The sequence below is a fragment of the Pagrus pagrus genome (assembly GCF_965226575.1).
Source record: "Pagrus pagrus genome assembly, chromosome: 12".
Classification (NCBI taxonomy): Eukaryota; Metazoa; Chordata; class Actinopteri; order Spariformes; family Sparidae; genus Pagrus; species Pagrus pagrus.
The window spans coordinates 22,380,280-22,405,185 of record NC_140196.1 but is presented as its reverse complement, the minus strand read 5'-3'; the positions used below and the strand labels follow the sequence as shown (position 1 = coordinate 22,405,185).

The 24,906-nt window shown below is 39.9% G+C and overlaps 1 protein-coding gene and 1 long non-coding RNA gene across 4 annotated transcripts; both read right to left on the bottom strand.

Annotated features, from left to right (window-relative positions):
• Window positions 1-471: 471 nt before the first annotated feature.
• On the bottom strand, window positions 472-20,184 carry LOC311266778 (complement factor H-like). 3 transcript variants are annotated; one of them, XM_084369313.1, is made up of 10 exons: window positions 4,724-4,914; window positions 4,449-4,640; window positions 3,349-3,528; window positions 3,015-3,206; window positions 2,805-2,891; window positions 2,615-2,671; window positions 2,164-2,331; window positions 1,914-2,078; window positions 1,379-1,404; window positions 472-742 (listed from the first exon to the last, which is right to left on the bottom strand). In XM_084369313.1, the coding sequence occupies exons 1-10, from the start codon at window positions 4,779-4,781 to the stop codon at window positions 707-709; spliced, it is 1,161 nt and encodes a 386-aa protein (XP_084225439.1). In that variant the 5' UTR covers window positions 4,782-4,914; the 3' UTR covers window positions 472-706. The 3 variants fall into 3 exon arrangements, with proteins under 3 accessions (XP_084225439.1, XP_084225438.1, XP_084225437.1); XM_084369312.1 differs by lacking the exons at window positions 472-742; window positions 1,379-1,404; window positions 3,015-3,206; ... (1 more) ...; window positions 4,449-4,640; window positions 4,724-4,914 and adding exons at window positions 17,945-18,136; window positions 18,281-18,460; window positions 19,731-19,922; window positions 20,008-20,184 and having other exon boundaries at window positions 1,411-2,078; XM_084369311.1 differs by lacking the exons at window positions 472-742; window positions 1,379-1,404 and having other exon boundaries at window positions 1,411-2,078.
• On the bottom strand, window positions 15,757-17,435 carry LOC311266779. Its single transcript, XR_014623764.1, has 4 exons — window positions 17,289-17,435; window positions 17,033-17,203; window positions 16,474-16,499; window positions 15,757-16,027 (listed from the first exon to the last, which is right to left on the bottom strand). It is a non-coding gene; the product is annotated as an uncharacterized lncRNA (long non-coding RNA).
• Window positions 20,185-24,906: the final 4,722 nt, after the last annotated feature.

Genomic DNA, 24,906 nt, shown 5'->3' with positions numbered 1-24,906 from the left:
AATAAAATCAGATTTGAAAACACTGAGTTATACATTTGAGAGTCATTAGCCCTGTGACAGACTGGTGGCCTCTCCAGGACCAGTCTTCAGGCATACTGTATGTGACCAGTAGGTGAACAGGAGGTATGTAAAGATAATGGATGGATGGTTTTCGGGGACAATTTACAAAACAGAACTTCTGCAGACACAATAGTGTTGCACTTTGTCACAGGAGAAGAGGACCCAAACGCAGACAACACACACGAGGCAGGACCGTGGGAACGAAAAGCAAGCTTTCATAAAATAAAAGCTGAAAATACAAAACACCAGAAATCTATACAAACCAGGAGACTATATACACACAGACACTAACGAGGCGTTCAGGAACAGGTGAGGAAACGAGCGGACGCTGAATCAAGACAGTGGGCAGAATATATCAAAATAAAAGAAAACAAGAAAAAGACACTGAATCATGACAAATAGACTAGAAAAGATAATTCCAGTTAAAGACTTTATTCATTCCAGTCCACCATATTTAACTGTTGAGTTATTTGTGCAGTTTTGAGCATACAGACCAACTTACTCCTACATTATGTAGCCATTCACAGATCAGTATGAAAGCCAGAAATGGTTTGTGTGTGTGACAGCATAATCAGAACGTTGTCTCTCAAAAGCTTCCAGGATGGCAGATGTTTGAGTCGGGGCCGAGCAAATCCAAAGGCAGCCGTTATTTCCCCTTGGTGAGAAAGCCATCGCAAGTATTCTAGTTACAAGACAGAGAGTTTACAAGCCATGAACAATTAGAGTAAGATACAAATATGGTGAACTATAAATGCAGAATTATAAACTTAAAGGGGCTCTATGTAACAATTTGTAGCAATTTACCACATGTGAGTGGATGATGTTGAAAATGAGAACTTCCCTGTCTCTCTCGGATGCCCATACAAGTGGATGATTTGAAGTTGTTTAAAGGTGAACTATGTAAGAACTTTTGTTAACAACATTCAAAAATGAACTGAAATTAGCAACAGGATGCGAAGAAATAACAGTTCTGGTGACTATGTATTGTAACTAACTAGATACCATTAGCAGCAGTTGCTTGATCTGGTGATATACTGCCCCCCATTTGTTTTGAGTATAAATTCAGCAGGATGCCAATTGCACCTGTAATGATGCTGGACTTCTTTGTGAAGGAGAGCAATAGTAGCTACTGTAGGGTTAGAGTCCACTAACAAAACTAATGACTGGCTTTCAGCCCAAAACAAAAGTTTCACAGAACCCCTTAAAAAAATAATAATGCCAATAAACACTACTAGTGTTTTTTTTTTATTATAGACATTTCAAGATGAAAGTCATCATCAGCATGTGTACTTCTTTCTAATTCAGGAGTAATACTTACCACAAATAGTTGAGCTCTAGTACAACCTGAAAACAAGCATACAGAGACATATAGTGGTCACAAGTTTACACACACTTGTAAAGAACCTGTCTATCATGGCAGTCTTCAGTTCCAATGATTTCAAACTACTTTCATGAAGTTTGTTTCAAATCTGAATTTATTTTGGGTCTTCTGAAAATTTGACCAAATCTGTTGGCTCGAAAAAAAAAAAATATACATACAACAACTTGAACAATCAATTTTGGGGATTATAGAAGGTTGATAGCTGATATACTGGACTGACTCTACAAGGTTTCAGTAACGGGTATTGGTGAGTGTTTTACAAGGTGACATCGATTATGCGATGTTGGATACCTCGTCTTTCTGATTACTTATTTTCGCAGACATATGTAATTAGTTTTATGACAAAACTGTGACTCTGACTGAAAGATTGTCTTTCAAATTTAAATAATAAATTAATGGCAAAATTCAAACAGGATCAGAACTAACAGAATTAACAGAACTTCATAATGTAATAATGTAAAGTGATACTTACATCTGGAAAGATGAATTATTCTGTTATTGCACTGGCCGTCAGAATAATTATCAAACAACCATTTATCCACACATTCCAGTCTGATGTCGTCACCATCTTCTATATATTTAACTCCAGCAGGTTTTAAGTCAGGATATTCAAGAGTGTTGACAACGCAGAAGGTAGCTGCACAAAAGAAACAACAAGTTTGTTAACCTGTTTTTTCTCCAGCCAACTTCTTTGACGGACCTTTAAAATGACTTGTTTATACCTTCACAGGTGGGTAGTTCTGACCATGTGCCATTGCTGTAACACCTCACAGACTCTGGACCGAGTCGTTTGTAATAACTGTTGCACCGGTACTTCACAGACGTCCTGAGGGTTCGCACAACCTCAGCATGTTGAATCTCGGGAGGGGTTCCACATCTGTTGACTGAAGCTGAAAAAATAGAGGTTTCAAGAAACAAATGATTTCAAGCCGTCAGTGCAGAGTAGAGCACTTAAAAATTACAGCCAACATTTTGATTCCTTCGGCCTTTTACTGGCTGATGGACCTAATCTGTCACCAAATCCCTCAATAATGTTACCAGTAAGAGCTGTGGCTATAGATTCAGCTGTGAATGAAATAGAGATTATTTCTCTTCTACTAAAAAGGTCCTGACTTGGCAGAGATGTGATCTGCTGTATGTGATGTAAAAGGTGAAATGAATCTACTTATTCACTTGTAGTAAGGCGACGTTCATTGTCTCTCGTATTTGATCCGGAGCTGCTAGAAGATCCTGTAAGACACAGTGAACGCACCAGTTAGTATTGCACTGGGAGGTTGTTTTCATGCATTTCTTCCAGAATATCTGAACATTTTTCCCATCATGCTCTTCTCAAATTTGAAGATGAGAAAAAATTAAAACCCACCTCCACCTGCAGGTGGTGTCCCACTGCCAGCAGATGTAATGTCTCCTCCACCTGGTGCCATCCCTGAAGAACCAGCAGTTACTCTTCCTGAAACAAACAACAACATGTTGACCGACGCTGCAACAGTTGTGATCCCATTGCTAGTTGACTTTTTTGGACCACACAAGTGCAGCAGAAAGTATTTTCATCACTGTCACATTGTCCACTTACTGCATATTGGGCTCTTAGTCCAGGCTCCAGCTATGCACACGATTGTCTTGTCGCTGCCTGCTCCCTCTGCAGTATATCCATCCTCACATTCATACTGCAGCTCTGTATCTGCAGCAAACAGCTCCTGGTATCTCTGATCAACGATGACCGCATGGGGGACTTGAGGGGGCTCACCACATGCAAGGCTACTTCCTGTAAATCACAAAATAAACCATTAGGAACAGGATGAAATGTGTCCAGATGGATCACTACTTGATTGCTGTGGTAACTGGGTTTATATCAGACACTGGTTGTTTTTCACAGTTTACGGGAAGGACACTCCTGATGGACTTACTCTCACAGACCGGCACAGATCTCCATTTTCCATCTCTACATGTGGCTGTGGCGTGCCGCTCTTTGTGCTCATATCTTTCTTCACACGCTATCCTAATTTTGTCTCCCTCCTTGTACCAACCATTTTGGTTTTCAGTGTAATTTGCATTGGGGATAGTTGGAGGAATGCACGCCGTCTGGTCTGAGGAAAAGAAGAGGCAAACTTGATATTGGCGCTTTAGATGGGAAGCACTTGTGACCCTGTGTTCTACAGGTCAAGTTGTATAGTTTAATTCAAGAGTGAAATTTCCTTCTCATTTTCATGTGAGGCCTAAAAACATTCAACTATGAGTTTCACAATAAAGAAAAAAATTCACATAATTAACAATAACTTATTGGTTTTTTTTTTCAATTATTATTATTTTCCACTGGTGAGCGCTGAGATTCATCTTGCAACCATTTGTGGGGTCCCTGGTTTGGGACACCAGATTAAAATCTGTATAATAAAACAGAATAAATGTCATTATGATGCTCAAAAAGGAACCCAAAAGTCATACTTAATTAAAAGTAAAGATATTGTGTTAAAATAATACTACGGTAAAAGTGAAGGTCACCCATATGAATTGTACTTGAGTAAAAGTCTTAGTATCTGATATTAAATGTATGATAAATGTACTTAAAGTGATTACTTGTACATATATCTATTCGTACTCTCCTTATGTGGTGTCTTTATCTTTAGCTTTTCTTTGTTTACATTTGTTTTGTATGTGCTACTGTACTTTTCTTTTTTTCTTTTTTAAAAAAAAGCTAATTTCCAATTTTAGTTTATCTTGTATGTATGGAGAAAATGGACGTCATCAGCAGCAACAAAAATGGTAACACTTTATAATAACCATCATTAAGAAAATGGTACAGCTATAGTTAATTAAATGTTTGTAATAGTATTTCACTGTTAACAACCAAAACAATGCTTTATGAACCGTTAATTAAGCAACTGTTTGTTCAACTAATGATTATAATCCTTTAGAACTGCTCAGTCAAATTTCACGACCATCTTGAATTCAAACGTGTCAAAGTAGCTTCAGACAGGAGACATGTTTGCTTACACGTATGTACACTTACCTATACATTGTGGTTTAGGAGACCATGTGCCATTTTGACAGGTGCTTGTTGCCCACCAGCCCTCCGCTACTGGTTTATATCCTTTTTCACAGGCATAAGTGAGATTGGTTTCATGATCATACGTGTCTTGCTCAGGGACAAAATAACCACTGGTCAGACGGGGAGCACCACATGGCTGTTGTGCACTTTGTGCTGAAATACAACGATAAACAAAAGTACATTAAACATAAGAATACATTTCCATATCTCCAAGTAAAGGAGTTTAATGATCTTACCGTGCAGCCCTCCATGAAACCAAAGCAGGAGAACAAATCCGAGCTGTCTCAGGCACATTTTGTCAAGAATTAAATCGACACAAAAAAGCAGAGCGAAGAGCCCAGTTCAAAGCCGGACCGGTTAATGATTGTCGTGGGCATTTCCCCAAAGAGCTAAGAAGTCAAGGAACAGTAAACATTGCGCTGATTTACTGTCATCAGTGCTGTTGTTGGGAAGCCAACATAAAAATGTGTAAACAGGCTTTGTGTACTCTTGTCAGATCACATGTCTCATTTTATCTTGCTCAGGGCCCTTACAAATGTGAACAGAGTGAACAGATCAATGTTTTGTACAGACGGTTGCTTTCTGAGTTTTACTTCAACGTTAACATATTTCCCCACTACGACACGCTGCAGTGTGTACACCCTGCACATATCTATGAGGAGGGTAAATGATATTTTATAAAACACTGCCTCTCATTTCACATTTGACCAAAGCCCAAAATGATTCATTTGATTTTTCACACGATGGTTTCAACAAAAAAATCTATTGGATTGTTTAAGAGGCCAGATTTCCAGTTGACTTCCCGGACTGCTGTGATCAGAGGTCAGCATGGTGAAATAAGCACGGTTAGAAACAGAGGTGAAACTCTGTGAGGTTACTTTTAATCAGCCCTTTCTTGCATGGTACTACAGGTGAATTCATCTGCACAAAAAGTGGATTTTAAAGAAATCCAACACACACATATAGATATTCTGAATTTTTCTTTTTTCCCAAAGTTTCCAGTCGGTGATGCGTTGATACTCCAATTCTGCTGCATCTTCCCATCCATGGTAGAGTTTCAGGAAGTGTCTTTGTTAGTCTTAACACTGTTTCAACAATCACCAGTTCTGGTTTGTTATAAATAAACCCCAAACCTCTTTGTTGTTAAAGGTGCAATATGTAATATTTAGCATGCTAACCAGCTATCCCAGTCCAAAACTCCTGTGCTAGCAGCGTGAACAACACTTTCCCACTGCTTTGAGCACCCGGTCCGAACTGCTGGCTGCACGGCAAACTGAGCTAACTAGCTAACAGCAGCTATAGTCACAGCAGTTGGCGATCACTCTGATGATATGCTGCTCCCTATTTGTTCTGAGTATGGATTCAACAGGTAGACAATTCTTACACACTGCACCTTTAAACCAAAGTTACAGTGACTTCATTAGTTGTGTTACTGAGTATTTACATGACCAGAATGGAGTATGTGGGACTGACTCAAAGTAAACTACAGTGCCCATGTTCATCCTAATGAAGGAACATGTCAGCTGAGTTTTGTTTTTTTAATGGGATTCATTGATAATAAGAAAACTTAAGAATGATGATAGTCTCATCCTTTAAATAGGAATCAATTCCCTCACTGTGTATGGATTTATCTTTGTGATTTTTACCTTTTGTTATTCTTCTTCAAACTATCTAACTCACAGTGAATCAGTTTCTGAAGAGTTTATATTCATATATGTTATCTGACAATAAAAAGGCTCAAACTGAAAGCAGCATGGTAAATGAAAATGTAAAGAGTTTACTAATACTTGGTATAACATATTTCTCCATTAGTACACCGAACAACACTGTAGTAAGTAATAATCCCATATACATGGATAATAAAATAATATTAAAAAGTATTCCCCCCCTTGAATGTTTTGCCCTTTTATTGTATTTATAAATGGAATCATGATCATATAATTTGGCTTTTTGTACAACAGTGCAGTGTGCAGAGTCTCTCCCATCTCAGCTGCTGAAGCTTTAACTCCTTCAGAGTACTCATAGGTGTCTTGGTGGCCCTCCTCACGAGTTTCCTTCTTGTACGGTCTCTCAGTTTGTGAGGACAGCCTGCTGTAGGCAGATTTTCACATGTGCCATATTCCTTCAAGTTCTTAATGATGGATCTAACTGAACTCTGGGGGATGATCAGTGACTTGGGAATGTTTTTGTATCCATCCCCTGACTTATACTTTTCAGTCACCTTTTCACAGAGTTGCTTGGATTGCTCTTTGTCTTCATGGTGTAATTGTAGCCAGGAATACTGATTAACCAGTGACTGGACCTTCAGACACAGGTGTCTTTATACTACAATCACTTGAGACACATTTACTGCACTCAGGTGATCTCCATTTCACTAATTGTGAGACTACTAGCACCAATTGGCTGGACCTCTGTTGAATTAGGTCAGTCACTTATGCAATCACTTATTTTACATGATATATCTTTAATTACTTGACATTACTTTGTAGAAATCTGTTTTCACATTGATATTTGAGTTTTTGAGTCTTTTTAGTGAGTTTTTTGTCAAAAAAGCCAAAGTATATTGACCATGATTCCATTTATAAAAGCAATAAAAGGGGAAAACATCCAAGGGGCTGAATACTTTTTATAGACACTGTCTCTTTTACATTCAGTAAAAAGTATTTTTTATCACTGCACTTACTACGAGCAGTAATCAGACTTTGGCCTCTATCTGGACGCAGCTGCTGTTGGATGTGGAGTGATGGACAATATGTTGCTGAGGTATGTGGAGGCAGCTATGGATTGAGCAGTCTCCAAAACCATTGGATCGATCAGACAGATGAGGAAAAGTTTGTGAGGATCAGACGAGAGAGAAAAAAGAGACTACAATGTGATAAAGATCAGTCTGTTTGAGTTCATCCAAACAGGAGACAAAGAGGACAAACACACCTGTATAGGTCTTTGTTGCTGAAGCTAAGTTACAGTGACTTCATTAGATGTGTTAGTGAGTATTTACATGACCAGAATGGAGTATGTGGGATTGACTCAAAGTAAACTACAGTGCCCATGTTCATCCTAATGAAGGAACCTGTCAGCCAGTTACTATGTGTCTTATGCTCTCTGTATTTATACCTTCATCTGCACTGTGCCTTACAGGATCTTCTTCCACCTCTGACTCCAACGGGAGAGACAGCAGACCTCCATTCACTGACAGTAAATCCTTCAGATGCATTGCTCCTTTCACATCATGTGTGTCAGACTTGTTTTATTCCTGAATTTAAGCTAAATTTGTATCAACTGGTAATTCAAATGACATCTGTATCACTTCAGTACAGCCTTACTGAGTGGTTGTGGCAGTGCCTGTTGGTGGGAAGCCAGTGAGGGATCATGCTTTTATCACTACACTAATAACTGCCACTGATTGGTTGGCGTGCGTTCATGAGAGAGGGTGGGATGTGTCAGGGATAGTGTGTATGTATATGTTGAGATTTAATAGTTTTCACCTTTTTAGCCATATGCTACTTTACATGTTCACTTAATGATGTCCCCATATAGAGCTGTACTTATCCTGTTGATTGATGAGGTTGACAGAAGCATTGACCCCATGTTATGAAGGGTTAAGACATTGGAGAAACAAGCCAGGATAAGAGAGAGAACACAGCTGCCATTATCTCTGTAAAATGTTGCTTGCTCATGCATATGACCTTGTGGTGAGCGTTATCTGTCTGTGGAATGATAGCAAAGTGAAACTTAGAAGAACTCAAAAGTAGTGCAGAAACAGTGCAGGATGAGACAGGAAGAGACCAGGAAGAGGGAGGTTCTTTCCACAGGGCGATGTCTTCACGGATTGGAGAAATCGTGTTGCCAAGAGGCTGGGACCAGCCTGTGCACCAACGAAAGGAGAGTCAAGTCTAAACCACGACCTCCTCACCTTTTTTGACCAATGACAAATTATAACACCGCAACAGCAAAAATATAACTGTGATTGTAATGCGAATATCTGCATCCTTTTTCTGGGCGACGGGTTACAGAGTAACAGCAATCCGCTGACTGTGATTTGTTCAACAGAGAAAGGTCCATGATCATGCTTGCTTAATGATACAATTCTAAATAAATAGTTAACCGGAACGTCGTTGTATGTCTTCACTCAAATAAACGAACACGACAATTTGGTGACCCCGACGTGATTTGAGGAAGGGAGACTCGACGTCGTTCGACAGAAGGAGACGTGATCCCCATTGGGCCCGAGACGAGCAGACCTTTCTGCCGTATCGGAGTCGGACGATTGGACCCCTCAACACTCACAGGGCGCGCCAAACAAAAAGGTGAGCAGAAACCTGTTGTTTTAATAAATCAAATTCTGCATATTGAACATAACCAAATTACTGTGAGTGGAGAGGAGGTAAGATTATTTGACATAAAAGTATATTGAAATTATGGAAAGCTATGCTACATGTTGAAAGAATTGTATCATTAACGTCCTGAATGCTTGTTGGGTTTAAAGTCCCTGAGCTTGTGACTCAGAAAGGTAATTAGCAGGTAGGTAGTCCCTTCAAGATCAATAGGATCTTGATAGGAATGAAATTTAAATAGGTTGAAATCCCTCAGGGTGGAAGTCCCTAAAAAGAGTTGGGTTGAAAGTCCCTAAAAAGAGTTGGGTTTAAAGTCCCTGAGCTTGTGACTCAGAAAGGTAATTAGCAGGTAGGTAGTCCCTTCAAGATCAATAGGATCTTGATAGGAATGAAATTTAAATAGGTTGAAATCCCTCAGGGTGGAAGTCCCTAAAAAGAGTTGGGTTGAAAGTCCCTAAAAAGAGTTGGGTTTAAAGTCCCTGAGCTTGTGACTCAGAAAGGTAATTAGCAGGTAGGTAGTCCCTTCAAGATCAATAGGATCTTGATAGGAATGAAATTTAAATAGGTTGAAATCCCTCAGGGTGGAAGTCCCTAAAAGAGAAGAGAAAGGCCTAGTGTATATAAAATCTGGTTAACCTTTATCATAATCCTATAATGCATTGTGTGTTGTTGCTGTTGCTTTAAGGTGTGGGAGGTAGTACAACAGTGTCTTGGTTCGGGAGGCAGTAGTGTCTTGGTGGAGGAAGAGAAAAAGGCGAACGGCAGAAACCTAACGGTGCCAACAAAGTTGTTCGTGTTGTTGAAACCTAACGGTGATAACACACGCAGCATTTTTTCCTTCCTCCTCTGAGCTTGTTGTTTGGGTGAACTCCATGCGAGCTGGCTGGCTGCTGTATTGTGAACCAATTGAGTTGGTTGTTCTGGTGAATACTATACAAACTGACTGGCTGTTGGGGAAAAGAAGCATTGCATTGCGTTGCATTGTGTTGTGTTGTCCTGTGTCGTGTTGCGTGTTGAAGTTGCTGTGGGTGGGAAAAAATAACGGTGTAAACAAACGTGTTTTAAGCAAAAGCTGGTGGAACTTTTTGTCTCCATCCAGTGGACAAAGTATAGAATTACACCAAATTTTGAAAATACCTCCAGCTAGTGGAGCAAAAATAGAATTACATTTGAAATCTTGTATGGCTCCATGTAGTGAGTAAAAATAAAATTGCATTAATACTCAAATATTGCCTCCATTTGGTAGAGACAAATTAAAATTAAAAAACTCAGCAAGACATTTGATGCTGACAACTAGTGGTCAAAAGTAGATTGGAAAATATATTAGATTTCACCTGGCGAATTAAGTGAATAGAAGGTAAAGTTAAATATCAAATTAAGTTAAAAAGAGGAGGTGTGTCTTGCCGTAAGGAGGGTTTCACTGAGTTAAAACAACATTTAAAAAATTAGAAATATTTTTATCCCACACTGACAAATAAATAAGAAGTTGAGCACAATTAATTTTCCTCTCACCCCAGCAATGGAAGGAACACAGAACCCCAGCAACTTGAGTGAACTGAAGGACTGGACTTTCCAGAAGAGAGAAGCAACAAAAGACGAAGAGATGAGCAAAAAGGAACTCAGGAAGGAGATTGAGAAACTCTGGAGCAAGTGGGAAGACCAAGGGTTAATTTCCAGAGACCCAACAGCGCCCCTGCCCAATCAAAGCTCCATTCTGTGCATCTCCACACTTGCAACAGGAAAATACAACGAGGTCAAAATTGACTGGGAGAGAAGAGGACGACACTTGTGGGGAAAGAAAGCTGTGGAAAAGGAGAAGGAGAGAGCTGACGAGACTGCAAAGGTGTGCAGTCTCATGTCCCAAGCAGGAAAGATGAAGGCTGACAGTGACAAAGAGAAGAGGAAGCGCTCCCAACCGGCTGGTGAAGGAGCCACCTCCCCAACAGGCCCCACTGAGAGCCCTACAGCACCCCCTGGAGGAACTGCAGGGATATACCCAAGCCTAATGGGGTTAGAAGAGCACACCTCACCCCCTCCCTACTCACAGGCTCTATCTAACACAAACCCATTCAGGAAAAAACAAGACTTACCAGTACAGGCTCCCACTCTCGCAGTTACAGGTGGAGTATTGGAGATTGAGGACCCAGTACGAAACCAAACCCAATCAAACCAAATGGAGCAAGGGTCAGCCTTAACTGACATTTTGGCAATACTGAACTCCCAGACGGCTCAACTTGCAGATTTGTCACTGTCAGTCAGGGAATGTAGCCAAGAAGCAAATGCATCAAGAGGATTGAGGAGATCAGAGACGGTGCAGACATCTGGAGAAGTGGAACAGAACATGACCAGCACAGAGCAATCATTGATAAATTTTTATGATGAAACCAAAGGTGCTGCCAGCCTCAGCCCAAGAACATCATCACTTCAAATTGCTCCAGCTCTCCTTGATGACATCGGCATTCCTGAGGGACTGCAGAAGAGGATAAGTTTCCAATCGCCTCCACTGAACCAGGCGGTCGACAACGCAGGAGGAGATCCACTCTCTATCGACTCAGAGGTAGCATTTCCACCCGATTTCCTGCTGGCTCCAGACCCAGATGACTGGACTCCTACTGACGCTCAGCTGATGGAAGGCTCTGTGACTGGAACTTTCAGGGGACACGTGATCCAACCAACAACTAAGCCACACCAGTACAATCTTCGGAGCCAAGGGGGCCGTGAATCAACAACACGTGGAAATTATCCTCTCAGGGTGGCTGGTGATGGAAGAACAGTATACGTCCCATTTCGACACAGAGACATGCAGGGCCTGGTGGACAAACTGCCACCTCTCACCGGAGGAGCCTCACCATGGATCGCCACCTTCGAAAGCCTCACAGCCGGAGACGTGTTGTGCCTCGGAGATATGAGAGCTCTGTTGGCAAGGATTGAAGGAAACGGACAAGCCCAGGAACTCCTGGCAAAAGCTGGAGCCAAGGCTCACCTCAGTAATGCCAGGCCTTTCGACCTCCATCGCAACAACCTTTGGGAGGTTTTGAGAGCACATCACCCTACCGCCCGTGATTTGCACTCTGTGAAGTCACTTAAGATGAAGGAGGGCGAAGATGTAGGAGAATACCTCAAGAGAGCGGAAAAAGTGTGGGAGGCACATACTGGCAACAGATTTGACTCGAGCGACGCAATGACTACTCTCTGGAGAGATCAATGTCAGAAAGGCCTGCCCGAAGCTGTGCAACAAAAGCTAGAGGAGGTCGTTGGACTGGCCTCCAAGTCGGACAAAGAGTGGAGAGAACACCTCACACATTGGTTGAGAACTTACGACAAAAAGAAGACAGCTGAAAAAGATGAAATGGAACGACTGAGTGCGGTGTTGCTGAAACAGCAACTATCTGAGAAGAATGCCCAGCAGAAAGCTACAGCTAAGCAAATGGTGGTCACCTCCCCATCCCTCACTCCCGATGACATACAGGCAGTCGCAAAAGCAGTTCAGACTGCTATGGCAGCCCAACAACAGCCAGCTGCGGCAGAAGCAGTCAGTGCCCAGCCTTATGCCACACAATCGCCCGGAGGATATGGCAGCTACAGAGGTCAAGGAGGATCATCAAGAGGACGTGGATATCCCAGGACACTTGGACAGTGCTATGGATGTGGTGGAACCGACCACTACATAAGATACTGTCCTCAAGCAGGGGGTAACTGGTACAGTGGACAACAGGAGCAGGCCACACCCTACGGAGGAGGAATGATACAAGGAGATGGAATAGGAGGAGGACAAGTTCCCCAAGCTCACCAGATGCCCCAGAGTGCCTGGCCCCAAGAAGAATATCAATCTCAAAACTACTGACTGCGTCTTGAGTTGGGTGCAGATCAGCTAATCTGCATTATCAATGGTAAAATGGTTGAAAAATGAACTCATCCCCAGATATGGAGTACCACGCTCCATTAAGTCAGACAATGTCTCCCATGTCAATAACAAATGCTTAGCTAAAGTAGAACTAGCATTAGGGATCACACATAAGTTCGGAACTATCTATCATCCTGCCTCGCAGGGGCTGGTAGAGAGAGCAAACCAGACATTAAAGAGAAAAATGGCTAAAATATGTGCAGGTACTAAACTTACATGGGTTGATGCTCTGCCATTAGTGTTAATATCAATGAGGAACTCACCTAGCGGTAAGACACACCTGACTCCACATGAGTTGTTGACAGGCCGTCCTATGCCAGGCCCACCAAGACAGGGGGGACACCTCCCCACTTTGGATCTGTGGTAGATTGACTGTGACGACTATATGACTGCTCTGACTAACATGACTCGAGTTTTGTGCAAACAGGTGCAGAGTGCGGAGGAGGTGCCAGAGACAACTCAACCGAAGACTCCTGCTGTAAGTTTGGGAGGCTGGATACAGGTAAAGGTCCACAAGAGAAAGTGGTCTGAGCCCAGGTGGACAGGACCATATGAGGTAATTGAGTGCACCTCGCATGCAGTCCGAGTAAAAGGGTAAAGCAGGAGCAAATTGGCACCACCTGACACATTGTGTACCAGCCTCACCACCAACTCGCCCTTTGAGCGAAGTTAGAACTGATTTGGAAACTCAGGCTGCAGGCCCAAAACAGCAAAATAAATCTGATTGAGCGGCTTTAACTCTGCCTGCTGCTGCCCACGTGTGACGATGGAGAGACAGAGGCCATGGCACCCATTTAGACTGTGGTCTCAATGTAATTTTTTGTTGCTTAGTTGTATTAGCTTTGCTAGTAATTCTCCCTGTACTGTGGTGGTAAAGTCTTGCGTAATATCCTGCCCCCCACTTCGATAGGAAGGTGTACTTTTTAGATTGGCTTTCCCCATCACTCTATGAATAGCATCAATTATGTTCAGTAACTACAACTGATCTTTATTTACCTCTCGATCACTGACAAGGATAAGTTGTAGTTTGCCCAGTTGAAGGTAGTTGTGTTTGATTTCTTAGTGCCTTTGTAGTGGTTTGATCATTAGGTTTATTATTTGATGTGTGAATAAATCATTCGATTTATTCTTCTCGGTTGTGTGACTGAATTATTAGGTGTGATGTTACAGTAGGTTGATTTCATTAGGTGTGTTAGTGGATTGAATTAGTGGTTTTGTTTTTTGGTTGATTTTGTTTTTGCTATTTACGGATGTGGTTTTGATTTGGTTTAGTTAATTTGGTTTTAGTTTGATTTAGTTGTTTTTGTTTTTGGATTGGTTCAGAGTTGTTTTGTTTTGTTTTTTCTTTATCTTGTGTCTTCTTTTCACTTGTTGTTCACACCTATTAGGTGTGAAAGGAGGGATTGTTGAGATTTAATAGTTTTCACCTTTTTAGCCATATGCTACTTTACATGTTCACTTAATGATGTCCCCATATAGAGCTGTACTTATCCTGTTGATTGATGAGGTTGACAGAAGCATTGACCCCATGTTATGAAGGGTTAAGACATTGGAGAAACAAGCCAGGATAAGAGAGAGAACACAGCTGCCATTATCTCTGTAAAATGTTGCTTGCTCATGCATATGACCTTGTGGTGAGCGTTATCTGTCTGTGGAATGATAGCAAAGTGAAACTTAGAAGAACTCAAAAGTAGTGCAGAAACAGTGCAGGATGAGACAGGAAGAGACCAGGAAGAGGGAGGTTCTTTCCACAGGGCGATGTCTTCACGGATTGGAGAAATCGTGTTGCCAAGAGGCTGGGACCAGCCTGTGCACCAACGAAAGGAGAGTCAAGTCTAAACCACGACCTCCTCACCTTTTTTGACCAATGACAAATTATAACACCGCAACAGCAAAAATATAACTGTGATTGTAATGCGAATATCTGCATCCTTTTTCTGGGCGACGGGTTACAGAGTAACAGCAATCCGCTGACTGTGATTTGTTCAACAGAGAAAGGTCCATGATCATGCTTGCTTAATGATACAATTCTAAATAAATAGTTAACCGGAACGTCGTTGTATGTCTTCACTCAAATAAACGAACACGACATATATTTGTGTGGAGGAAGTAATATTTTAACACTAAATCTTTACTTTTACTCAAGTATGATTTTTGGGTTCTTTTTACATCACTGACTACAAGTACTTTATACTGTCTGTATTTAGTAGTAAAGAGAAATCCAAAGTTTGACAGGCCTGTCATAGTTACAGTTTCTTTATCCATGGTTGGACAATCGCTGCTCAGGGAGGATTAGCAACTGGTCGGTTTTCTCTCTTACATTCAGGAAAAACTATTTTTATCACTGCATATCTCTGCACATTGTCCACTAAATGTGCAAGAACCTTGCAGACGTTAAATCACACTTAAAAACACTTTAATTGGAACATAATCTGTTGTTTAGTAATGAAGGAGTGGTTAAACTAGGTAAAACATGTCATGGTAAAGACATCACGTGGTAAAGTACCTGTTGCCTCCTGGATCTGCTTTTGCTGGTGGAGCTTAGTGACGTGGCTGAATGAATTGTTGGACACTTCCAGAAATGAAGAATACAATCAGATTTGAAAACACTGAGTTATACATTTGAGAGTCATTAGCCCTGTGACAGACTGGTGGCCTCTCCAGGACCAGTAGGTGAACAAGAGACATGTAAAGATAATGGATGGATGGTTTTCGGGGGCAATTTACAAAACAGAACTTCTGCAGACACAATAGTGTTGCACTTTGTCACAGGAGAAGAGGACCCAAACGCAGACAACACACACGAGGCAGGATCGGGGGAACAAAAAGCAAGCTTTCATAAAATAAAAGCTGAAAATACAAAACACCAGAAATCTATACAAACCAGGAGACTATATACACACAGACACTAACGAGGCGTTCAGGAACAGGTGAGGAAACGAGCGGACACTGAATCAAGACAGTGGGCATAATATATCAAAATAAAAGAAAACAAGACCAAGACACTGAATCATGACAAATAGACTAGAAAGATAATTCCAGTTAAAGACTTTATTCATTCCAGTCCACCATATTTAACTGTTGAGTTATTTGTGCAGTTTTGAGCATACAGACCAACTTACTCCTACATTATGTAGCCATTCACAGATCAGTATGAAAGCCAGAAATGGTTTGTGTGTGTGACAGCATAATCAGAACGTTGACTCTCAAAAGCTTCCAGGTTGACAGATGTTTGAGTCGGGGCCGATCAAATCCAAAGACAGCCGTTAATTCCCCTAGGTGAGAAAGCCATTGCAAGTATTCTAGTTACAAGACAGAGAGTTTACAAGCCATGAACAATTAGAGTAAGATACAAATATGGTGAACCATAAATGCAGAATTGTAAACTTAAGGGGCTCTATGTAACAATTTGTAGCAATTTACCACATGTGAGTGGATGATGTTGAAAATGAGAACTTCCCTGTCTCTCTCGGATGCCCATACAAGTGGATGATTTGAAGTTGTTTAAAGGTGAACTATGTAAGAATTGTACTCGGGCCTCTCTCCGCCCCGCTAACAGAGAGCAACAGTAGCTAACGTTAGTCTAAAGATGGAGTCCACTAACATAAACTAACGACCGGCTTTCAGCACAAAACAAAAGTTTCAGCCCCTTTAAAAAACTTTATTCAAATGTTTAGACATTTCAGGATGAAAGACATCATCAGCATGTGTACTTCTTTCTAAAGGTAGATTCAGGAGTAATACTCACCAAACTTAGTTGAACTTTAGCACAACCTAAAAACAAGCATACAGATACATATAGTGGTCACAAGTTTACACACACTTGTAAAGTACATGTATAAATGATTTCTACAGCTCTGTGAGAGGAACACAAACTACTTTCATGAAATTTGTTTCAAATCTGAATTTTATTTTTGGTCTTCTGAAAATGTGACCAAAGCTGCTGGCTCACAAAAAATATACATGCAGCAACTTGAACAATCAATTTTGGGGATTACATAAAGTTGTGTGAATCAACTTTTCTTTGTCGCTTGGCAGCAGAACAGGAGATGTAGTGTCGTTCAATACCGACACCAACATGACCATCACAATACATCTGGCCATATTGACAGCTACAGTCAGTGGAAGGAGAGTTCTTCACGTCTGTGAGCTAGCTGATATACTGGACCGACTCTACAAGGTCTCTTGTTGTTACTTATTTTCACAGCCTTATATTTCATTAGTTTTATGACAGTTTGCACGCACACTTAGCTGACAATGATTAGGGAAAACTTCATAATGTAATAATAATGTAAGGTGATACTTACATCTGGAAAGATGAATAACTCCGTTATTGCACTGGCCGTCAGAATACATAGCAAACCACCATTCTTTTTTATCCACACATTCCAGTCTGACATCGTCACCATCTTCTATATATTTAACTCCAGCAGGTTTTAAGTCAGGATATTCAACAGTGTTGACAACGCAGAAGGAAGCTGCACAAAAGAAACAACCAGTTTGTTAACCTGTTTTTTCTCCAGCCAACTTCTTTGACGGACCTTTAAAATGACTTGTTTATACCTTCACAGGTGGGTAGTTCTGACCATGTGCCATCGCTGTAACACCTCACAGACTCTGGACCGAGTCGTTTGTAATAACTGTTGCACCGGTACTTCACAGACATCCTGAGGGTTCGCACAACCTCAGCATGTTGAATCTTGGGGATGGTTCCACATCTGTCGACTGAAGCTGAAAAAATCGAGGTTTCCAGAAACAAATGATTTTACTGGCTGATGGACCTAGTCTGTCACCAAATCCCTCAATAATGTTACCAGTAAGAGCTGTGGCTATAGATTCAGCTGTGGATGAGCCAGTAAAAAGGTCCTGAGTTGGCAGAGATGTGATCTGCTGTATGTGATGTAAAAGGTGAAATGAATCTACTTATTCACTTGTAGTAAGGCGACGTTCATTGTCTCTCGTATTTGATCCAGAGCTGCTAGAAGATCCTGTAAGACACAGTGAACGCACCAGTTAGTATTGCACTGGGAGGTTGTTTTCACGCATTTCTTCACTGAATCACTTATCACTGAATGTACAAAGCTCATTTATCCATGTGTTTATGTATCTCTTTCTTTTTTTCTTCTTACTTTCTTTCCCCTTTCCCCCTCCCATTTCACATTTACCATACCATACAAATTCATGAAAGTATTTTCATCACTGTCACATTGTCCACTTACTGCATATTGGGCTCTTAGTCCAGGCTCCAGCTATGCACACGATGGTCTTGTCGCTGCCTGCTCCCTCTGCAGTATATCCATTTACACATTCATACTGCAGCTCTGTATCTGCAGCAAACAGCTCCTGGTATCTCTGATCAACGATGACGGCATGGGGGACTTTAGGGGGCTCACCACATGCAAGGCTACTTCCTGTAAATCACAAAATAAACCATGAGGAACAGGATGAAATGTGTCCAGATGGATCACTACTTGATTGCTGTAGTAACTTGGTTTATATCAGACACTGATGTTATTTTTCACAGTTTACGGGAAGGACACTCCTGATGGACTTACTCTCACAGACCGGCACAGAGCTCCATGTTCCATTATTACATGTGGCTGTGGCGTGCCGCTCTTTGTGCTCATAACTTTCTTCACACACTATCCTAATTTTGTCTCCCTCCTCGTACCAACCATTTTGGTTTTCAGTGTATTTTGCATGGGGGATAGTTGGAGGAATGCACGCCGTCTGGTCTGAGGAAAAGAAGAGGCAAACAACATTTTTCAGACTTCGCAGAACAGCTTTTATGAATGTTTGATATTGGCGCTTTAGATGGGAAGCACTTGTGACCCTGTGTTCTACAGGTCAAGTTGTATAGTTTAATTCAAGAGTGAAATTTCCTTCTCAGTTTCACGTGAGTATTTTTTAGAGGCCTAAAAACATTAAACTATGAGTTTCACAATAAAGAAAAAAATTCACATAATTAACAATAACTTCTTGTTTTTTTCAATTATTATTATTTTCCACTGGTGAGCGCTGAGGTTCGTCTTGTAACCATTTGTGGGGTCCCTGGTTTGGGACACCAGATTAAAATCTGTATAATAAAACAGAATAAATGTCATTATGATGCTCAAAAAGGAACCCAAAAGTCATACTTAATTAAAAGTAAAGATATTGTGTTAAAATAATACTACGGTAAAAGTGAAGGTCACCCATATGAATTGTACTTGAGTAAAAGTCTTAGTATCTGATATTAAATGTATGATAAATGTACTTAAAGTGATTACTTGTACATATATCTATTCGTACTCTCCTTATGTGGTGTCTTTATCTTTAGCTTTTCTTTGTTTACATTTGTTTTGTATGTGCTACTGTACTTTTCTTTTTTTCTTTTTTAAAAAAAAGCTAATTTCCAATTTTAGTTTATCTTGTATGTATGGAGAAAATGGACGTCATCAGCAGCAACAAAAATGGTAACACTTTATAATAACCATCATTAAGAAAATGGTACAGCTATAGTTAATTAAATGTTTGTAATAGTATTTCACTGTTAACAACCAAAACAATGCTTTATGAACCGTTAATTAAGCAACTGTTTGTTCAACTAATGATTATAATCCTTTATAATAATAATAATAATAATAAACTTTATTTATATAGCGCTTTTTAAAAACAGAGTTTTACAAAGTGCTTTGACAAAGACAATGCAAAATTGTAGAGGACAACAGAACAGATTTGAGAGTAGTAGTAGAAGAACATAAGTAAGAATAAGAAAAAGAATAAAAGAAATGGGTTAAATCAATAAAACAAGAACAACAATATGGTCAACTCAGACAGTAGGAGCAAAGTAAAAGGAAGACATCACATAAAAGCAAGTCTATAAAAATGGGTTTTAAGAAGAGATTTAAAAGAGGTTACTGAACTTTAGAACTGCTCAGTCAAATTTCACGACCATCTTGAATTCAAACGTGTCAAAGTAGCTTCAGACAGGAGACATGTTTGCTTACACGTATGTACACTTACCTATACATTGTGGTTTAGGAGACCATGTGCCATTTTGACAGGTGCTTGTTGCCCACCAGCCCTCCACTACTGGTTTATATCCGTTTTCACAGGCATAAGTGAGATTGATTTCATGATCATACGTGTCTTGCTCAGGGACAAAATAACCACTGGTCAGACGGGGAGCACCACACGGCTGTTGTGCACTTTGTGCTGAAATACAACGATAAACAAAAGTACATATTAAACATAAAAATACATTTCCATATCTCCAAGTAAAGGAGTTTAATGATCTTACCGTGCAGCCCTCCATGAAACCAAAGCAGGAGAACAAATCCGAGCTGTCTCAGGCACATTTTGTCAAGAATTAAATCGACACAAAAAAGCAGAGCGAAGAGCCCAGTTCAAAGCCGGACCGGTTAATGATTGTCGTGGGCATTTCCCCAAAGAGCTAAGAAGTCAAGGAACAGTAAACATTGCGCTGATTTACTGTCATCAGTGCTGTTATTGGGAAGCCAACCTAAAAATGTGTAAACAGGCTTTGTGTACTCTTGTCAGATCACATGTCTCATTTTATCTTGCTCAGGGCCCTTACAAATGTGAACAGAGTGAACAGATCAATGTTTTGTACAGACGGTTGCTTTCTGAGTTTTACTTCAACGTTAACATATTTCCCCACTACGACACGCTGCAGTGTGTACACCCTGCACATATCTATGAGGAGGGTAAATGATATTTTATAAAACACTGCCTCTCATTGCACATTTGACCAAAGCCCAAAATGATTCATTTGATTTTTCACACGATGGTTTCAACAAAAAATCTATTGGATTGTTTAAGAGGCCAGATTTCCAGTTGGCGTCCCGGACTGCTGTGATCAGAGGTCAGCATGGTGAAATAAGCACGGTTAGAAACAGAGGTGAAACTCTGTGAGGTTACTTTTAATCAGCCCTATCATGCATGGTACTACAGGTGAATTCGTCTGCACAAAGTTATCATTTAAGTTTAAAAAATTGCGAGCAACACTGGAAAAATCCCTCTGTAGGTACACATTATGTTTGGATTTTACACACTAATAAGAAACTAGTTAATAGTTTATATGTGTGCCCCAATATAAAGTGTCACCAAAGTGTTTAAAAGGATTAATTGATATATTTTTTATTTAAAAGATGTAAAAAACAAAAGAAAGAAAATGTAAAATAAACAATAAAAATTAATATTGAAATTCCAGTTTGTGATTTTAATGAAGCCTGTCCATCAAATATCCACCACATTTATGTGTTCAGTGAAGCGACAGTCAAGGTCCTACAATATGTAGTATTTATTCAATTTATTATTCATTTTATGGATCTAAATAAAAAGCAAAAAGTTGATTTTAAAGAAATCCAGCACACACGTCATGATATTCAGATTTTTTTTTTTTTTTCCAAAGTTTCCAGTCGGTGATGCGTTGATACTCCAATTCTGCTGCATCTTCCCATCCATGGTAGAGTTTCAGCAAGTGTCTTTGTTAGTCTTAACACTGTTTCAACAATCACCAGTTCTGGTTTGTTATAAATAAACCCCAAACCTCTTTGTTGTTAAAGGTGCAATATGTAATATTTAGCACACTAACCAGCTATCCCAGTCCAAAACTCCTGTGCTAGCAGCGTGAACAACACTTTCACCGCTGCTTCGAGCACCCGGTCCAAACTGCTGGCTGCACGGCAAACTGAGCTAACTAGCTAACGGCAGCTATAGTCACAACAGTTGGCGATCACTCTGATGATATGCTGCTCCCTATTTGTTCTGAGTATGGATTCAACAGGTAGACAATTCTTACACACTGCACCTTTAAACCAAAGTCACAGTGACTTCATTAGTTGTGTTACTGAGTATTTACATGACCAGAATGGAGTATGTGGGATTGACTCAAAGTGAACTACAGTGCCCATGTTCATCCTAATGAAGGAACATGTCAGCTGAGTTTTGGTCTTTTAATGGGATTCATTGATAATAAGAAAACTTAAGAATGATGATAGTCTCATCCTTTAAATAGAAATCAATTCCCTCACTGTGTATGGATTTATCTTTGTGATTTTTACCCTTTGTTATTCTTCTTCAAACTATCTAACTCAGTGAATCAGTTTCTGAAGAGTTTATATTCATATATGTTATCTGACAATAAAAAGGCTCAAACTGAAAGCAGCATGGTAAATGAAAACTTATATATATATATACTGGGTATAAGTTATTTCTCCATTAGTACACCGAACAACACTGTAGTAAGTAATAATCCCATATACATGGATAATAAAATAATATTAAAAAGTATTCCACCCCTTGAATGTTTTGCCCTTTTATTGTATTTATAAATGGAATCATGATCATATAATTTGGCTTTTTGTACAACAGTGCAGTGTGCAGAGTCTCTCCCATCTCAGCTGCTGAGGCTTTAACTCCTTCAGAGTACTCATAGGTTGCTTGGTGGCCCTCCTCACGAGTCTCCCTCTTGCATGGTCTCTCAGTTTGTGAGGACAGCCTGCTGTAGGCAGATTTTCACATGTGCCATATTCCTTCAAGTTAAGTTCTTAATGATGGATCTAACTAAACTCTGGGGGATGATCAGTGACTTGGGAATGTTTTTGTATCCATCCCCTGACTTATACTTTTCAGTCACCTTTTCACAGAGTTGCTTGGATTGCTCTTTGTCTTCATGGTGTAATTGTAGCCAGGAATACTGATTAACCAGTGACTGGACCTTCAGACACAGGTGTCTTTATACTACAATCACTTGAGACACATTTACTGCACTCAGGTGATCTCCATTTCACTAATTGTGAGACTACTAGCACCAACTGGCTGGACCTCTGTTGAATTAGGTCAGTCACTTTATAGGGGGTGAATACTTATGCAATCACTTATTTTACATGATATATTTTTAATTACTTGATATTACTTTGTAGAAATCTGTTTTCACATTGATATTTGAGTTTTTGAGTTTTTTTGAGTTTTTTTTAGATTGTGCTTTTTAGCTATAGTTGAGCACGCTGGAGTTGAGGAAGCTTTCTAGAGTGGTGTGCAGAGTGGAAATGATTCTTGTCCAAGTTTAGAAATAAAGTTTGAAAAAGAAATTCACTTTCTCCAAATAAACTCCTCTGGATACTCTGTAATAAAAGGTAATATTTTGTTAGGTTTAAAAACAGATGTCTTACATAAAGACTGCATAAAGAAAATATATGGCCCGAGGTTCATCTTTCCTCTTTATTTTGATGGTGCCAACTGTACATCCACAGATGAACAGTGTATTAATTGTAGCTTTAGTTTTTACTCACTAATTATAGGGATACATGACATTAATTATATTATTTAGAATATTTCTTTACTTTGCAGTCTGTCTGCATGCACAAACACTGCTGGTAACATACATTTGTGAACACAGACCACACTACAGTTTAATACATCAAAATTAATATCAAAACACCCCTAAGCCTCACTTATATGACTGAGCAGGGCCCAGTTAACTCACTTCTAGCATAACTGTAGGCCTTTCACACAGACTTAGATGGACAAATATTAAAATGACGTGTAAAACAGCTGATAATAACAAACGAGTAAGGTTTGCAACGTTAGCATTAGCTACAACAGCAAGCAACTTTACCTGCAAACAAAATAGCATTGTTAGCATTGGCTATGTTCTGAAGTTAACAGCTAACTAAGTTTCTGGCAGGTCAACACATTTAAACAGTGTTTGGTTGGAGACGTTTGGTGGATAAGGTGAACAAAAAAAAGTTTGACTAACTTACCTGATGAGCAGCAGCAGCAGCAGCAGCAGCAGCGTCTCAAACACGGTGTGTTTACTTTGAAAATCCCGGAGATAATCTCTCTCAGTTGTGGGAAAGTGGCGGAAATATCAAGTTGGACAAAGGAACAAGCAGCATTACACGTCTTACGACAATGAAATAGGAAAATCCCCCCAAAATGGGATGTTTCATTATACAACGTGAACAATGGAGATTCATTTATACTTTGTGCATGGACCCAATAGGTTACAATAACAAATGCTTTTATTTTGAAATAACAAAACAATAAAAATCAAAAACTTAATTTGTTGTTCTGTTTTTGTTTTAAAACAGAATAACAGGCACAAAATGTGGTTTTGTGTTGTGTTTTTTTACATGTAATTTGGTTTTGAAACGAAAAAACGAAAGAACGTTGGGTACACGGATTCTGGAGACAGCTATGGATTGAGCAGTCTCCAAAACCAATGGATCGATCAGACAGATGGAGAAAAAGTTTGTGACGGTCAGATGAGAAAGAAAAAAGAGACTACAATGTGATAAAGATCAGTCTGTTTGAGTTCATCCAAACAGGAGACGAAGAGGACAGACACACCTGTATAGGTCTTTGTTGCTGAAGCTAAGTTACAGTGACTTCATTAGATGTTTTAGTGAGTATTTACATGACCAGAATGGAGTATGTGGGATTGACTCAAAGTAAACTACAGTGCCCATGTTCATCCTAATAAAGGAACCTGTCAGCTAGTTACTATGTGTCTTATGTTCTCTGTATTTATACCTTCATCTGCTCTGTGCCTTACAGGATCTTCTGCCACCTCTGACTCGAATGGCAGAGACAGCAGACCTACATTCGCTGACAGTAAATCCTTCAGATGCATTGCTCCTTTCACATCACGTGTGTCAGACTTGTTTTATTGCTGAATTTAAGCTAAATTTGTACCAACTGGTAATTCAAATCTTTATCACTGCAGTACAGCCTTACTGAGTGGTTGTGGCAGTGCCTGTTGGTGGGAAGCCAGTGAGGGATCATGCTTTTATCACTGCACTAATAACTGCCACTGATTGGTTGGCGTGGCTTCATGAGAGAGGGTGGGATGTGTCAGGGATAGTGTGTATAGTGTGTATGTATATTTGTGTAGTGGAAGTAATATTTTAACACTAAATCTTTACTTTTACTCAAGTATGATTGTTGGGTTCTTTTTACATCACTGACTACAATTAGCCTACTTTATACTGTCTGTATTTAGTAGTTTAAAGGAATCCAAAGTTTGACAGGCCTGTCATAGTTACAGTTTCTTTATCCATGGTTGGACAATTGCTGCTCAGGGAGGATTAGCAACTGGTCAGTTTTCTCTCTTACATTCAGGAAAAACTATTTTTATCACTGCATATCTCTGCACATTGTCCACTAAATGTGC

What these genes read in the sequence shown, in the direction of transcription:
- LOC311266778 (XM_084369312.1), bottom strand. Translation starts at nt 20,065, where the DNA reads ATGTGCCTGAGACAGCTCGGATTTGTTCTCCTGCTTTGGTTTCATGGA. An exon ending in TCCTAAACCACAATGTATAG is followed by an intron (nt 18,461 to 19,730) that starts GTAAGTGTACAT and finishes TCTTTTCCTCAG; the next exon opens with ACCAGACGGCGTGCATTCCT. An exon ending in TGAACGTCGCCTTACTACAA is followed by an intron (nt 2,332 to 2,614) that starts GTGAATAAGTAG and finishes CTATTTTTTCAG; the next exon opens with CTTCAGTCAACAGATGTGGA.